The sequence below is a fragment of the Monodon monoceros genome, unplaced genomic scaffold, assembly GCF_005190385.1.
Source record: "Monodon monoceros isolate NGI ecotype Baffin Bay Population unplaced genomic scaffold, NGI_Narwhal_1 Super_Scaffold_4, whole genome shotgun sequence".
Taxonomy (NCBI): domain Eukaryota; kingdom Metazoa; phylum Chordata; class Mammalia; order Artiodactyla; family Monodontidae; genus Monodon; species Monodon monoceros.
This window is the reverse complement of record NW_021703781.1, coordinates 81,100,143-81,117,739: the sequence shown is the minus strand read 5'-3', so window position 1 is coordinate 81,117,739 and position 17,597 is coordinate 81,100,143. Positions and strand designations below refer to the sequence as shown.

The 17,597-nt window shown below is 52.1% G+C and overlaps 1 protein-coding gene across 4 annotated transcripts in view; it reads right to left on the bottom strand.

The window, feature by feature from the left end:
* Positions 1 to 1,693: 1,693 nt before the first annotated feature.
* The window catches only part of PPP2R2D (protein phosphatase 2 regulatory subunit Bdelta), a 46,425-nt gene continuing 30,521 nt past the window's right edge, over positions 1,694 to 17,597 (bottom strand). For 2 of the 4 annotated variants that reach the window (XM_029244952.1, XM_029244953.1), the window contains 6 exons: positions 17,361 to 17,473; positions 14,305 to 14,482; positions 12,512 to 12,676; positions 9,830 to 9,999; positions 9,665 to 9,756; positions 3,747 to 4,574 (listed from right to left, as the gene is read on the bottom strand). In XM_029244952.1, coding sequence (XP_029100785.1) covers positions 4,295 to 4,574; positions 9,665 to 9,756; positions 9,830 to 9,999; positions 12,512 to 12,676; positions 14,305 to 14,482; positions 17,361 to 17,473 — 998 coding nt within the window. In that variant the 3' untranslated portion in view covers positions 3,747 to 4,294. Of the gene's footprint in view, positions 3,660 to 3,746; positions 4,575 to 9,664; positions 9,757 to 9,829; positions 10,000 to 12,511; positions 12,677 to 14,304; positions 14,483 to 17,360; positions 17,474 to 17,597 lie in introns of those variants that run through there. The other 2 variants (XR_003796982.1, XM_029244954.1) reach the window with 2 other exon arrangements.

The following is a 17,597-nucleotide window of genomic DNA, read 5'->3' as shown; positions in this document are numbered from 1 at the left end:
TTCCTGTGTGGTGACAGAAGTTATCTAGACTCACTGTGGTGGTCACTTCACAACATATACAAATACTGAATCATTATGTTGTACACCTTAAACTCATATAGTTGTGTCAGTTACACCTCGAAAAAGAAAACCAAAAACAACCTAACAACATTTCTCATAAGAACTGTGGATTTACACTGCATTCAGATAATTAGATTTTAGAAAACAAATTTTCCCTGAAAGTTAGTTCTTGGAATAACAAATTAGCTTCCCATCCTTACGGAACACACATCTTTTTTTTTTTAAAATTCATTTACTTATTTTATTTTTGGCTGTGTTGGGTCCTTGTTGCTGCGCATGGGCTTTCTTTTAGTTGCGGCGAGCAGGGGCTCCTCTTCGTTGCGGTGCACGGGCTTCTCATTGCGGTGGCTTCTCGCTGCAGAGCATGGGCTCTAGGTGCGCGGGCTTCAGTAGTTGTGGTGCACGGGCTCAGTAGCTGTGCTCACGGGCTCTAGCAGGCTCAGTAGTTGTGGTACACGGACTCAGTAGTTGTGGCTCGTGGGCTCTGGAGCGCAGGCTCAGTAGCTGTGGCGCACGGACTTAGTTGCTCCGCGGCATGTGGGATCTTCCCGGACCAGGGCTCGAACCCATGACCCCTGCATTGGCAGGTGGATTCTTAACCACTGCGCCACCAGGGAAGTCCCTGGAACACACATCTTTTAAAGATGTCCCAAGATATACAAAGATAATTTACTACTAATAAACTCTGGGGCAAACAAGTGAATCATCTCAGGACACACAGTAAACCCCAAAGGAACACGGAGCAGCCTGGTGAGGATCGGCCTCCACAACCAGCACCACGGGAGCCGGGGTCCCGCCCGGAGCCCTGGCTTCGGCCAAGGTCCCGTGCCCTGCCTGGGGGGCCAGGGACCCTGTAGATGTGCTCAGGATGCAGACTCACCCGAGGTTCCGGTTGCTGGCATCACCGTCCGGAGGGTGAGCAGGGAAATGGGACCAGCAAGTCCTCTCAGTCACTCACCGGGCACTGACAGGGTCGCAGGAGATTGTGGGCCCCAGCCCCAGGCCTCACTCTTCAGATGTGGGGCAGCTGAGGGAAGCCTTCCCGGGACAGGCTCTGCGGGTCCTGGGGGGGCGCAGAGGCGGGGGTCAGGCTGGGCTGCGACTGTCGCCTTGGATGCTTCAGGACCCCCCAAGCCCCCAGCCGGGACTCCTGTGATCTCAGCTGCCCGTTCCCCATCCCCCGTCCCACCGCCGTGACTCTGCCCCTCGCCGGGACTCAGCTGGTGGCGTGAAGGGAGGGGCTGCCGGTCGAGAGGGGTGACAGCTGAGCAGAGAGCCTGAGGTCTCCGATTCCCCCTTCCGCGTGATGTCAGGGCCGCCACGGTTCCTAAGAGATCAAGGTGGCGCTCCATCCCCCGGCTCACCAGCTCTCCACCAAGGGCTCGGGTGGGACACGGACCCCGGTGACGCCGCGCTGTGGCGTGTCCGTCCGGCGAGCACCGCTGGGTTGGTTCTGGGGAGCCCATGCCGGGTGCCTGCCCGCGGCCCACCCGGTACAGGAGGGCTGTCACCAGCCCCGTGGGCTGCACCGGTCAGGCCCCACCCGACCCCCCGCTGTCCCCGCCCTAACCACACCCCCGTGGAGAAGCCCTGGCGGGGTGGGCCCCGTGTGGCACCCCCTCCCTCCCTCTCTGGTCCCCCCAGCGCCTGTGGAAGCTTCTCCCGGCACAGCACCCAGGGGGCAGTTCCTGATGGGAGGACTGTCCCCCGCCGCCCCATCATGACCCCGGGGCAGCACCGGGTCTCAGACCGGGACTTGGCGCGCGGAGCGCCGTCCTCCCCACGAGGGGCGCAGCGCGGCCCGCCCCGGCTCGGTCTGCGCACCCGCCTCTGCCCGCGGGCAACAGACACGCTCAGAAGAAAAAGCCTCAGCGCCAATCCTGGACCCCCTTCGACAAAAGCGTGCAGACAGTTCCTCCTCAGACGGCCACGCAGCACCAGAGCCCTGGGCTCGGCCCGCGGGGCCTGGGCCCCACCGCGCTGACCAGGGGACAGTCTGGGCCGGCTCCCAGCTGTGAGGCCATGGCTACTCAGCTCCACGGGGGAGGGAGTTTGCTGCTCGTCCTGCGAACGCCCACGACTGGGGGGACGGTTTAAAATCAGACTCTGAGTCCTGTCCTGTACTGGCTTCTAGAACCGCCACTGTTCTTTAAAAAGTGCACGTCTAAATCCACACACGAGTAAAGCGTATTCATCCAACCCAGGCCATCAACCGAGACAGCGTTAAAGCTTCAGGACAAGCAGGAGCACAGAATTCTAAGGAACGATGAAAACTCACAGGATTACCTTTCAGGAACAGATAGAATTTCTCTAGCTTTAAACGGGAGAAAAGGGGTAAGCTTTGTAAGAACAAAAAACAACAGATATTTTTAAAACAAGGAATATAAAAGAAATAAACGTCAAGTCTGAAACCCATAGGATTTTCACCTCATCAGGAGGGGAAAAAGGCTTAAATGGAATCAGAAGTGTCTAGCGGAAAAGAACACGGAAGAAATTGCTAGACACCTCTTAAATTACACGTTTCTCAAGAGCACCTCTGAGAAGCGTGTGCCTGACTCGGGGGAGAAGAACCCACAGACGCAGGGACCCCCGCCCGGCCGGTGGCAGCCACCACGCATGCGCCTTCTGCCCGGGGCCGTCTGAGAGGCAGAAGGCTGGTTTCCTGTTTGGTAGGAAATACGTCTTAAAGATGGAAAAACGTCGTAAAAAAATCTGGTAAAACATCTGAAATTTATTAAACCTTTTGGTCAAAATAGTTGAACAAGTAAATACAGCCCCATCTTACTAGAACTGCTTTACCTTAAGGGCCAGGGCTGACTGATACTTGGACAACTCTGTTCCACATCTCAGGTTTGTGAACTGCGTCAACCAATATGCAGTAATAGAATTACCTTTAAATTAAAATAAATGGACTTGTTGATTCTCTATTTCCGACATAATGTGAGCTAACGTGGCATCCTGTTAACATTAATTCGGGGGAAGGAGTTGACAAGACATTTGTTCTTGCACCTCCATATCACCAGTAACCAAAATACACCTTAATTTCAAGAGCAGCACGTGAGCCCCAGCTGTCCCGTCCCCTGGAGGACTGGGTCTCGGGCTCCTGTGTGAAATTTCACGGCAGCAAGCTCCAATCACTTAGTGTTGTTACCTCTGTATTTTTTTGTCTTGGGAAATCTTGATTTCTGTTATCAACCTTTTAAAGTAAACCACCAAGGTACTGGTGGCATTACATAATAATTAAAATTGTTTAATTTTTGCTGGCTTGAAATGCAGTGAAATTCGTCATGCATATAATTCCAGCAGTTTTTAGAAGCCTGTTACCCTCTTCCCACGAAGTACTGTTACGAAGCTTTAAAAAGCACGTAAGTGTTCAACTGCAGTGAATTTGAGGCATACTTTAAACCACGTGTTACTTTTTCAGCAGCGATTCTGTTACTACTCCTTGGGATTTTCTTTCTCAGAGGCAGCTGCAGGTAAGGCTCTTTCCAGACCTTACCTGGTGTGTCAGATGTACCATTTCTACAGAAACAAAAAAGTTATGGAAGTTTGTGGATACATACGTTCAGAGTTTGAAGTACTGCACACGTTCCACCATTCTGTTAACGAAGGACAAAAGATTTTTAAAGTTGAATTCTGCATAATTTCATTATATGCAATTAAATCAAATAAAAAGAAGATACTGATTTTGGACTTAAAAACACTTTTTAGAGTGTGTTGCTTTTATTAGGCGGTTACACCAGAGGCGCGATGGGAGTAAAGCGGCCTGAGCCCGCTCGGCCGAATCTCCGCGCCGGCCGAGGCCCCGCCTGGGCTGAGAGAGGCTGAGGGAAGGCGGGCAGCAGCCACGCACGTGGAGGCCCCAGGATGACAGCAGAGGAGGAGGAGAGCTCGACAGGAGCAGACACTGAATCTGACAGCTTTCCTCTTGGATGTTAACTTTTGGTCTATAAATTGGAAGGAAGGCTCAGACTTCAATAAATATGTTTATTTTAGCAATGGCCTCTTCTGAGTCCTGTCCATCACTCTGCTTCGAGCGGGCTTCTCACCTGAGCAGCGACACCCAGGGCTCACCTTGCTGAAGCAGAAGCCCGCGGGCACCTGCGCGGCCAGCCCGTGCAGTCTGGGCGGAGGCAGGAGGGCGTCCCTGCTCTTCACGGAGAGGATGTCGCCTGTCCTCTGGCACCAAACGAGCAGGCGCGATTCTGCACGAGATGCAGGTCCCGCTGCCTCCTTAGTTGGCCTTGTCCTGGAATATGTACAGGTTATTGGTGGCAGCCACGGCAATGATGTTCTCCACTGGGTGCCAGGCTGTGTGCAGAATCTTCTTGCTGAAGTCCAGGCTGTCCACGCTCACCTCGTCCTTCTTTCTCTTCCCACCTGCACACACTCTGCGAGGCTTCAAGCTGGCGCGAGGCTTGCTGTTCTCCCTGGAAGCTTCCAGCGTAACATCCCTCCATGTAGTCCTATCGAACATTCTGAAGAAGTTGTTGTAGGACCCAGTCATGATTGCACTGCTCAAAACAAGGACAGGAAGACTTCTAAGTGACCACCTCCAACCCCCAGCCCGGCCCGGCCCTGGACGCATGGATAGAGCTGCTTACCTCTCCTACCCCCAATTCTACACAGCAGGGTCATTTTTACAAATAAAAAATGAAAAATCATAATGGTCAGGAGAGAGACGCAGTGAGAATTTCTTCCTAAACTTCGTATACATAATCCTATCAGTAAAAATAAATACAACGGAAAAAAGTAATGGATTTACACTTTTAATTACATTAATGTGTTTTCAAACAAGGTAAAAACCCCAACACAGTCACTGCCCCAGGCTCAGGTAACGGTCTGACCTCCTGCACTTTGCCCCGATTCGGCAGGGCTCCGCACGTGCTCGAGAGACATTCGTGAGATCTGTTACCATCTTTGCTCACGACTGACCAGACAAGGTTTTAAAGTTCATTTTAATCTTAAAAGCGTTTTTCTCGTGAAGGAACAGGTATATAAATAGTTAGGAGGGGCCTCAGACACGGGGTCAGCGTGCAAGGCAGCCGGGGCCTCCTTTCCCGACACTCCAGATGCTGCAGCAGCGCCCGTGGTCTTTTCCCTTCTGGGCTGGTTCTGACGCCTTTCCGCGTCTCCACTGAAGCACACAGCACCGTGACGCGCTTCTATCACACTGGTGAAAACTTCGGGTCTCTACACAGCTAAGAGGAGAGTGGCTGGTTGCCGGCAAATGCTTCCACGTGCGTCCAGCCCCTGCCTCAGCGGGCCCGTCGGGCGCGGTAAGACCAGACTGCCCTGCGGCCTCCTCCTTGGCACCCTGGGCTCCCGGGCCATCCCCGCATCATCAGGGGCGGATCTTGAGGCCCCGCGAGGCACGTGCTGCCTCATTCACACGGCGCAGGGCTGACCCCGACTGTGCAAACCCTTCGGTGTCTGATTAGCCTCATCTAAAACCTCGCACCACAAAAGAAGATAAGCTCTCCTGGCTTGTCTCACCTGTACTGTTGAAGCCTGGAATGCACACACCTCGGGGACGGAGGGCCGTGTGGCAGTGGACGCAGCAGGGCCATGCAGTGGGGCCCAGGAGGGCCGCCAGCAACTGCCACTTGCCCACTTTAATTTCCACACAGAACACGATGCTCACAAAAGGATAAGCAACAAACGTGCTGATCTGAAGCTTACATTTGTGTTATTAAACTTAACCGCAGGGACTTCCCTGGTGGCGCAGTGGTTGGGAGTCCACCTGCCAAGGCAGGGGACACGGGTTCGAGCCCTGGTCCAGGAAGATCCCACACGCCGTGGAGCAACTAAGCCCGTGCACCACAACTACTGAAGCCCGCGCTCTAGAGCCCGCAAGCCTGCGCCTCAGAGCCCGTGCGCCACAACTACTGAAGCCCGCGTGCCTAGAGCCCGTGCTCTGCAACAAGAGAAGCCACCGCAATGAGAAGCCCGTGCACCGCAAGGAAGAGTAGCCCCTGCTCGCTGCAACTAGAAAGCCCGCGCGCAGTGACGAAGACCCAACACAGCCAAAAATAAGTAAATAAATTAAAAATATATATGTAAAAACTTAACTGCAGTGATTATTCCGAACAGAGACCAATGAAAGAATTTTTTCGGGAAGGAGTATTTTATCATCAATGTTGATTAGAGGTGCTGGTGCGCGACAGAAATGAAAGCGGACCAACCTTCACGCCGTCTATGACGGTTATTACTATTACTCAGCAGGCCTGACGGCACCTGCGTGGGCCTGGATGTCCCCCGGGCCCGCTGCTCCACACGGCAGGAATGAGAGCCTTCCCCAGCACCTGGCCAGGTGTGCCTAGGCGGGAACACGGCCAAACACAGGAGTAAGTGGACTTGCAACTTAATGGTGATGTCTGTGTTTGCTACAAACCTGGAGCACGATGAAGTGGGGCAAAACTTAACTTCTGGGCAGCGCCGTCCCAGGCGGAGTGACTGGGATGGTGGCAAAAACCTGGCTCTGCCCCCGCCCCCAACTCCACACAAGCTTCCAGGCAGGAAGGCAGGGCATGTTGGCAGGAGTGAGGGAACAGGTAGGCGCCACCAGAAAGCTTCAGGATGTGCCGGGGATGGGTAATTTAAACGTATTTTGCAATATCTCGGATCTACCGCGAAGCATAAAGAACCGTGCAGGGAACATTCCTATACATGGTTGTCCTTTGAACAGTTACACGGTCTTAAAAACAAAACCATCTTGCATGCTCTAGACATCAGATGAGTCACTTGTGTGATCGCGTACAGGTCTGCGCAGCTGTAACCCTGGCTTTCACTGTGTCTGGTCCACACCACGAACAGAGGAGGATTCCTCGTCCGTCCGCCCGCCCAGGGAGGAACCCCGACATGGCTCAGCTGCCTCCAGGGCACGTCTTGGAACGTGTTTTCTTTCTTGTCTGTATATTCGAGAGGTGCCCAGCCCACCCGGCCACCGCCAGGGAGCCTCAGAAGAAGGGCAGTGGCAGTGGTCATGCCCACTGGCCTCCACCTCCACCCCAACATTTCCGTCACTCTGATGGATGTGAAGGGACGTCCCTGTTGCTTTGATCTGCTGATTACTAATGAGGATGTGTTGTTATTCATTCCCCCGTTTCTGTTAATTCCCATTCATGAGTAGTTAGGACTTTCTCACTGACTTACGATTCTTCACGTATTCTGGATATTCATCCCTTTGTTAATTTTACGTGCTTTTGTGGGTTTTATTTCCATTGTTTTATTGTGATATAAAGAAGCTTGGAGTCAATGTAGTTGGATCTCTTTGTCTGGGTTTGGGGCCTTGTTTAAGGCACATTCCTGCATGATCATTTATCTCTGGACACAATTTCAGGAAGCGAGTCAGAAGGGATCACGACACACCGCATCAGAGCGCCTTCCGGCTTCCACTGCCGGGCCGAGAGGTCTGCTCGCGGTCTGAACACCCTTTCTCCGAAGGCAATGGGTCTTTTCTCCCCTGGCTGCTTTTAAGATCTTTTCTTTGTTTTTGGTGCCCTGTAACTTCATTATGATCTGGATGTGGATTTCTGTGCTTCTTGAATCTGTGTATTCATTCAGTCTTGCATCAGTTATAGAAAATTCCTGGCCATTAACACTTTAACTGCTACTTCTCCACAATCCTCCAATTTGGACACTTCTCTCCACTTAGGTTACGCTGGACCTTATCTGACCCTCCGTGTTTTCCAACCTTCCATGTTTTTTCTGTCTCTTTGGCTCTCTGAGCTGCATCCTGGATAATCTCTCCTGATCTTTCTTCTTAAAATATTTCTCATCTTCAGTTCACTAATTCAAGATCTTTTCAGCTTCACGGGGTCTGCTAAATTCACACAGTGATTTTTCAACTACTACAGTTTTCATTTCTAGAAGTCCTGCATGATGCTTGTGCAGATGTCCTGGGTGGTTTTTAATGGCCTTGTGCTTCCACGTTCAGGTTCCGGTTCCGTCCTTTAACCTGTGAGTATTTCCACATTCTCATTTCATATCCTGTGGCATATGATCTCAGTACCTGATTTCTCAGAGGTCACAGTTCTGTGGTTGTTTCTGCTGGCTTGCTCACACTGGCTTTCCTTCATGTGTTTGGTGCTTTTCACCTGTGAGCTCCTGTTTAAGTGATTTTAATCTGGGGAAATCCTGAGCCCTGGAGCACTGGGAAAGACAAATCCGCCACGGGTGCCAGGCACCCCTACGTGTTTTCAGTGGGTTTGCCAAGAATGCGTTTCTTCAGCGCTCTCTACCTGGGCCACATCTCAGGGCTGCAGCCTTGTTTACCACTCTCAGCTTGACCCCCAAGCTGAGTGTGTGCTAGTGTGAGGCCAACCCCGCTCCGTGAGCGGCCTCTGCCCGGGCCCCCTGTGTCACCGCCCCCCCCAAGGCACTGTGACCAAGCTCGTGCTGCTCTGCTGTGCTGTGAGGAATGAAGTCCTCTCCTCTGACCCAGGGGCCCCGTGTCTGCAGCAGGAGACACTAACAGGTGGCACGTCAGCCTGTGAACAGTGCAGATGCCCGGGGCTGCCTGTCTGCTGGGACTTACCCTCAGTGGGCTTCTCCAGGTCAGCACAAATACAAACACACGCCCCTGGCGGGGAGGGAGGCTTACGGTCACAAAGGTCAGGGGACTTCATCCACTCCAATCCAAGGTCTCAGACAGATACATTTCCCTTGGGACGCATCTGAACGTAGATGGATCCCTTTTCCATAACCCCGAGGGTCCCAGTTTCAACTGCCAACCCTGTGTGGGTCCAGGGCCACAGCTCTTGTACCCTCCTGGGCTGCAGGTTCCTGGTTCCAGCTGGTGCCCTGAGGCCAGCGAGGGCTCCCTCCTAGTTCCTGCTTCCTCTTCACTCCTGGCCTTACTGGTTGTGAGCTCAACTATACCCACAAAGAGATTTGTGGTGTGACATCTGATGTTTCTAGGTGTTTGTGCCAAAGGGTTTCTCAGAATGTCCGTCAGTCCCTCTCTGAAAGTGGCGAGGTCCTCTGCTCACTGACACCCTTGACAAGCAGCACACGGCACAGAATCCATCACAGACGATGCAAGCTCATCTCCTTCCATCACGTGAGGTGCGACATTTTGTAGAATATGAAACAGACCTCTCGGCAGCACTAGTACTGCTGTCACCTCTAAGACACGCACAAAAAGGTGGCGGAGGCCTCAAACCGCCTCATCACGAGGTAGACCACGGAGTCACACCAGCCACCCCCACTCTGTCCAAGCACAGCAGCGACTCTGAGGTCTCGTCCTCCACTTGTCCCCAAAGGCAAACTGGAACGTGGCCATCCCACACACGCCACAGTAACTAACCTCCCCACCGCCTTCCTTTCACTCATCTTGGAAATAACAACAAAAAAAGAAATTATCATCCACTAAGTGTTTTAAAAACAGCCAACGTGAGCCTTGTACTGCGCTTGCTGTCTACATACAAGGCGGGATCATAAGCAAGGGGAGGAGTGTGCCCAGACATCCCATGTTTCCACCTTGCTAGGGCCGCCTCACAGATGGCCTGGAAAACCAAGCCCATCGGGACTCCTCCTGGCAGCCCGGCCCGCCTCTGAGGACATCAGCGTGCTTCGGGCCTGGTCACGACGCAGGTCTCACCTGTCGGAGCCGTTCCAGCAGCACTCAAACTTGTCAAAGATGCAGTCATTTTCGTACAGGGAACACAGCTTGCTTCGAAGGTACTCGTGGACCTTAATGAAAGTACAGGAAGGTCAGAGGGACGGTTGCGTGCAAGACGTGGCAGGGTCCATGCCGCGGCCTCACCTGGTGGGTCTCGACAGGCCGGCTCTCCATGTTGAGGTCCCACACCTTCACCGACAGGTAGTCTCGGGTCATCATGTACCGACCGCTGTGGCTGAATTTCACGTCGGACACAGAAGAGATTATTTCAGAGAAGAAGGACCTACTGCTGGGGTCTTCCGGCTCTTCAAAAACTGGAAAATACAATGTTTTCAGCTTCTGTTTAAAAACCAGAGAACAAATCATTTTAAAGTCCAAGCGAGACTCGGGCCCTCCCCCGACACCGCTGCGGCCTCCCATCTTCCTGAAGCACAGGCCCCAGGCTCACCCAGGCCCTGGCTTGCAACCCAGAACGCTGCTCGGGCACTCTGAGTGCATCCTGGTGAGGCCTCTGCATTAACCTGATGCTTCCCTGCAGATCCTCGGAATGCCAGTCCCTAGCAAACCACGTCCCATCCTGTCCCTGGCACAGAAAGACACAAAGGGCGCTACAGCAGATGCCGACATGGTGCCCCGAGCGCCCTGGGGCCGACGAGCCTGCGAGTGCACTGCAGGGCCCGGCCCTTAGTCGCGAACGCCTGGGTCAGATTTTAACACCGGAACAGTCCCATCTGCCAGAGCCTGTCAGGAAAGGGGTTTTCCTTCACTATTCAATAGTCGAGACTTACGCTAACAAAACCAAACTACTAGTTTCAGAAAGATTCTACAGGCTTCCGTGGCAGACCTTTCTTTCCCTGACACTTTTGCTTTCTCAGCAGTAACTCGAGTGCCCCCTCACTCGCCCCTGCCCACGCGCCAGACGCCAGAGCCCCGGTGCACTGCCGAGCCTGTGGCTTGGTGAACTCTGGCTGAGGATTTCTGTGCTTCCCTTCGTTTGCAGCGGCTTGTGATTTTCTTTGTTTTCCTTTTTTGTTTTTTTCTCTTTTTTTCCGGTACGCGGGCCTCTCACTGCCGTGGCCTCTCCCGTTGCGGAGCACAGGCTCCGGACGCGCAGGCTCAGCGGCCACGGCTCACGGGCCCAGCCGCTCCCCGGCATGTGGGATCCTCCCGGACCGGGGCACGAATCCGCGTCCCCTGCATCGGCAGGCGGACTCTCAACCACTGTGCCACCAGGGAAGCCCTGATTTTCTTTTTTTTAACGTAGGAACCTATGTTTGTTGAGTCTGCATTTGAAGTTGATTATAAGCAAGCTGGTGGCAATACTCTGAGCATTTACTCAAGTAAGTAACTTTGCTGACAAATAAAACTACTCTTGGAATCTAAAATTGTTACTCACGAGTGTTCTCTTGAAAACACAGGCCAAACATTAGAAAAGACCCATTTTTCATTGCAGGAATTCTACTAAAGTACAAAGTTCTTTTAAAACACACTATAGGGGCTTCCCTGGTGGTGCAGTGGTTGAGAATCCGCCTGCCAATGCAGGGGACATGGGTTTGAGCCCTGGTCCAGGAAGATCCCACATGCTGCGGAGCAACTAGGCCTGTGCGCCACAACTGCTGAGCCTGTGCTCTAGAGCCCACGTGCTGCAACGACTGAAGTCTGCGGGCCTAGAGCCCGTGCTCCGCAACAGGAGAAGCCACCGCCGTGAGAGGCCTGCACACACAACGGAGAGTGGCCCCTGCTCGCCGCAACTAAAGAAGGCCTGGAAGCAGCAATGAAGACCCAACACAGCCAAAAATAAATAATTAAAATAAATAAATTTATTTAAAAAACTCCAAAAAACAAAAAAACACACTACAGTGGACTTCCCTGGCAGGCCAGTGGTTAAGACTCTGTGCTTCCACTGCAAGGGGCACGGGTTCGATCCCGGACTGGGGAAGACCCCACATACCACGCAGTGTGGCCAAAAGAAAAAAAAAAAAAAGAAAACCATAAACCCCAAAAACCAAAAATTAAAACCGAAAGAAAACCCCCCTCCCCCTATACCTTAGCCTCAAAAAGAGACAGAATGAGGCAAAAAGGCTCCTAAGAACCAGTCATCAAGGACACTTCCCATCAGGCTCTGTTGGAGCTGCCCCACTTTACGACAGGAGACACTCTGGACAGACTGACTGATACACTGACTTAGCTGCAGGACCAAGTGTCCAGAACACGAAAACCCATGGCGCTCCAGGCTGGGATGGCGTCACTGCTCAGTACTTGGGAACGTGTTGGCAAAGTTCTCAGGACACACTCTGTATGTCTTGTGACACACAGACTTCTGGTTTTCTACAAAGTAGGCCCTGTTGGTTATGGCTAAAAATAAAAACAAAACCAAAGCTCTCCTCACCTAGAAGGACTTCAAGACTCAGTGGATTAAAGACTAGACCTTCACCTCAGGGAACTGCCTTCAAGTTCAGCGAAGCTCTGTGGGAACAGAGCCCATTCCGAGAGCCGAGAAAGGTCACAGGTGGACTGCGTCTCCAGACTCAGCAGAGGTCCTAGTGCACAGAGGTGGAGGCGACAAGGGGCTCTCACTGGGCCCCCCCAGGGAGGCGGACGCCGCATGGAAGTGCTGGCAGGAGTGACCTGCGGGCTCCACCGCGGCGCCACAAAAGCAGGGCCTCTCGCTCCGCACCCTGCCAGCAGCGCTGCGAGGACCAAGGCCGGCCTATGCTCGCGCAGGCACACGCGTAACAAAAAGCACCTGTAAGTCTTTGGAGGTGGCTCAGCGCCCAGACAACACGGGCTCTAGACGGGACGTTTATATACACGCCCGGCACTTACACTTGGAGTGTCGGTCGCACAGGGCGGAGGAGCGCATGTCGCACAGTCTGATGGTCCCCTTGCTGCTGCTGTAGACGAGCACGTTACACTGGTGCGGGTGGAACTCGGCCGCTGTGATCACCTCCGTCAGCTCTTCCATGTTGGCAGGCTTGATGTCCACGATGTCTGAAGCGCACAGTTAAGGCAGGGCGCTCGCAGGCATGAGATAACCCACGTGACGAGGTTTAAGAGATTAGGTGTGGAGGAGGCGATTACACGTACTTTATGCCGGATGAGCGCACCAGTTAAGAGGATCTACGTTAATACACTAATCAGGCTCCAGTAGCGTGCCTGACAGGGGCCACGGCCATGCAGATACGAGGGCTGCTCTCATCTCGCTGCTACTGCTAGCATTCTAGGAAGGGACTTTCAAAGCAACATAACACACATTAAAAGATAAGGAAGCAAGCAAGTGCCCATCTGCACAAAAGTCCCATAGTAACATCCACAAAAATGACACAGACACACGAGTATTGCCAGGTTCCAAAAGATTCTGCTTTGCTAAGTATCTGACACCAAGAACTTGCTCTAAGTAGCCAGAACAACGTCACATGGTAGGTTGCCAAATACAGAAATCACTCAACTGGAGAAACAAGGAAGTGTACAATTTGGCTTTGGGCCAAGATAGGATAGCAGGAACAGATCACAACTAAGGAAGCTAAAAAACTTGGTGACACTACAGCTCAAGTCTCCAGACACCAGACACCGTGGGCAGGGACCCTGGAGGGACTGGAGCCCTACAGTGCCCAGCACGCCGTCCTGGCTGTCTCCAGGCCACCGTGCAGAGCGGGGACCAGGCTGAGCCCGCTGACCGCCTGGAGTCCGGGGAAGCACACGAGGCACGCAGGGCCGAGTGCCGGAGAAGAGTGGCCAACAGGCTATGCCTAGGTTGCTGACCTGAGAACAGGTCAGCAAAGGCCTATGAGGACACTGCCCAGCCGGGGAAGGAGCCACGCCCAGAGATGAGAGAACGGGACCCCAGCTCATGCGAGAGCTCGCCAAAGAGCAAAGCTGGGCTGAAAGTGAAGTGGGAGGGGAGGGGCCACGAGGGCACCAACTAACTGGGCCCTGTGAGTGGATCCAAGGTGTTTTTAAAGTGCTAACAGATAGGGGCTGCCCTGGTGGCGCAGTGGTTAAGAATCCGCCTGCCAACGCAGGGGACGTCCCACAGGTTTGAGCCCTGGTCCAGGAAGATCCCACACGCCGTGGTGCAACTAAGCCCGTGCGCCATGACTACTGAGTCTGCGCTCCAGAGCCCACGAGCCACAGCTACTGAAGCCCGCGTGCCTTGAGCCCGTGCTCCGCAACGAGAAGGCACCGCACCGCAACGAAGAGTAGCCCCCGCTTGCCCCAACTAGAGAAAGCCCCTGTGCAGCAACGGAGACCCAACGCAGCAAAAAATAAAAAAAAAAACAAACCAAAAAAACATTATATATATATGTATATATATAAAAGTGCTAACAGCAGAAAGCACATGCCTGCTTCTGTGCTGTATGATCTCAGTTGCAATGAAGGGCATTTGAAGTATGACGGTGGGACAAAATCTTTAAGAAAACCATGAAAGAAACGACTGCATAAATGAACCCTTCATGAATTAGAGTCCTCACAAATCATTGAGAGAAAATGTGAGCTTCTGACAGGAGAAAAAAATGACAAAGGACAGACTCTGAGACAAAGGGGTGTAATGAAGATGAGATGACCTATCCAAGAACGATCCTATAAAAATGCTGCGATATCCACCTGATGAAGGATACTAAAACTTCTGTCTGTGATTTCTAAATGCCATAGATTAATTCTCAGGTCATCTGCAGAAAGATATGTTTCATGATCACTATTTACTGAAATGGAATTTATATGATATGTGTGAGCATTTGCAAAAATTCGTCGTGGACTTGCTTCTACCATAAGGTCCATGGGCTTCAATATTGGGACCTAAAAATGGAAGGAAATAGGAATTCAAAACAAAGATCCCAGCAGCATAAAATCAGAACACTTACAGTAGGTAACAAAAAGGAACAAATGTGTACGCACAGTTAAGTAACAGCATGTACAGACAATACCCCAAATAAGCAATAGCTTCTGGCTGCTCGTTAAGCAGATGGCCCCTGACACTGATGCCTGATGTGGGGCCCGAGTCGAGCCCCCCTTCCTCCTCTGGCCTCGCAGCCGCGGCCTCCAGAGTGAGAGCAGGCGCATCTCCTCGTCCCCCCACGCCCCCCGCGCCCTGCAACAGGGCTGGGCAGGTGGGGTGCAGGGACTGGGCGGGGGGAGCATGCCTCTCCTGACCTGGTGCCCGCGACGCGGTACGTCCAGCCTGCAGACGGCAGCGGAGCTGCTCACTTAGATGGCAGAGGCATGTTGGGTACGTACGTTATACTTCAATAAAAGGTTTTTTAAAAAAGGCACAGAAACCCCGACCGTGATGAGTGCTGTGGCCAGGAAGGCTCCCAGGGAAGGGGACGTCCACACAGAAAGGGAAAGGGAGGAGAGGTCAGCCGGGCGAAGGACGAGAGGGAGGAGCCGGCACAAGAGTGGCCAAAGCCAAAGGCACAGTCATGGGTGACGGTGTCACACGTGCGAAAAAAAGGAAAAAGGCCCAGCATCACTGACATCTAGTGGGGAGGAAAACAGAAGCTTTAAAATCAAAATAGAAAACTAAAGTGTGCTATTTTTTAAATTAAAAACCCAAGGAGTGTACCTAGAAAGGGTAGGAGAGAATCTCTTAATTGAGTTTTCTCCAGCCAAAATGCTGTAAAAATGAACTTGGGGAAACATGTATAAAAATACTCCCCTCATTTTAAACCAGCCAAGTGCTGAGCACACACTTCCCTCCTCTTGTGCAGGAGCTGTTGGTTCCACAAGGGACAGGACAGACCTGTCATGCCCTCTAACAAGTCTCTAATTAATCAAAACACGAAACAACTGTAATATGGATGACAGAAAGAGCCCCTTTCTGGCACCCAAATAATTTAAGAGGAGAACAAAATTTCTGTTCCCCTTTCAAAATTTTGTTTTCCTCTTAAAGTTCAAAGGAGTCCATGAACTCACAAAGGTAAATCCACATACAGAGTGACCTGGCCTGCGATCTCTCCCCCGCCGCAGCCCACCCTGCAACTGTGATGACCTCACACCTGTCACATGCTTCGCCATGGCCCTGGACGAGACCAGCTTGGTTAGGCTAATTGTAGAACAGCAGCCTTGACCAGAGTGAAGACTGGGCCTCAGAAGCCCTTACAGACTTCCCACAGCTGGGACGGATGTGGGCATCACGGTGGAGAAGCAGGCCTGGCTGGGAGGCAGGGGGCTCCCTGGAGAGGGGGAGCGTGCCGGGCCGGGTGCAGGGGAGAGGCGGCCGAGACAGGGGATTCAGGTGCACCCACAGGGCACCCCAGGCCTCATCCTTCCAGCGCACTTAGTTTCCAAGGAGCAGTTTACATGGTGGTAACTGTAAAACTAGTGTTACTGTCACCAACAGTGATTTGCCTACAAACTGTCGCTAATTCACGGGTGGGAAAGCAGCAGCATGGCACAGAGAAACCACCATTTGGATCAGAACATCTTGGTTCAAAGTAGGGTTTAGATTTGAGCAAATTACAGCTTTCTTGGCCTCAACTCCCTGGAAACAGGGCAATACCACTGACCTACAAGTTCCCACCCCGCCCTTCTCCTTGGCAGTGCTTACCTGTTACACCCACTGTGCTCCTGTCGGGAGCACCCCTGCACGCTGGGCTGCGACTCCGTGCTGCGCGCCTGCTGCCCCAGCACCTGCGTGCGCGCGGCCAGCAGAGCACGGGGAAAGAGACCGAAACCCACCACACGCACCCTGGCCGGGGCCCTGCGGGGCGTGGGATGGGGAGCTTCCTGCAATTCCGTGCCCTCCTCTGTAGCTCCTCAGCTACCAATACAATGTGTCCACCCACTAGGTCTTCACCTGACAGATCGCACTTCCACAAAGGTTTTAAACCTCTCTGGAAAACCAACCAACTGGCCAACAGCTTTCTAATGAGCCAGGCGGTCGGTTCGGGGAGCGCCTCTAGGTCACCGATGGTCTCCGCTGTGGCCCGGCCCGTCGGCAGCACCCTGGGGTCCTAACCAGGGCGCATCTGGGCAGGATTCAAGCTTGTTTAATCTCCTTCTCATACTCCATTTAATTAAAGGCACCACCCCAGGGCACTAGATTTTAAGTTGTACTCAATTTCATAGATGTTAAAATGTGAAAAAAATCGAGGTATTAGAATTGATAAAACACAGTCATTTCATACCGTACCTAGGGGCACCAAAGAGGGAGTGAAGAATTTATTTAAAAAAAAAGAAAAAGAAGAAGTAATGCTGCTCATGGATTGATGGGCAAAGAATTCTGGTCAGAATCTGCCTTAGCTAACTCAGAGGAAATCCAGTGAAGGCCATCCTGCTGGTCCACAGGTCATCTCTCAATCTGCAACCCACGCTGCTTCCTCCAGGGAAGTGTGCTGAGTCCCATCTGCTCCAACCCCACCAATGTGCTACTCTGAACCTTCAGAGTGAAAGGCAGTGGATGTATTTAGAAAGATTTGTTATGGAATTAAACCAGAGTCTTTTCTTTAGTAGTAGTATATTTTCTGAAGATGCGTGACCTTTTTGTCTTCGTGAGAACACAAGGACTCCCATTTTAACAAGTATACATGAAAATGATTACGAACAACTTTCAAGATCAAGAAGACAGACCCCACAGTATTTCTATGTAACAGCATTCTCTAAACAGCTGACTTAAGCATCATTACTGATTAATTCATGACAAGTATTGGCTAGTTGAAGAAAATGTGACGTATACCCGTAGTGCCGTGATTCTAAGTGGATCTCGAAGTCGTCCATCTTCATCTTTTAAGTTATAGCCTTCTGCTCTTTTATCCCGTTCACTTATTTTCCATAATTTAATAGTTTTATCTGAAAATAAAAACCTCATTCTCCATATTAAAAGAAAAACCATATATCATGCACCACTATTAGTTGAGTATCATACAAGAAAACTCTGTGGTTCTATGCTGGTTTAGAAGCTAGGAGTATTTGA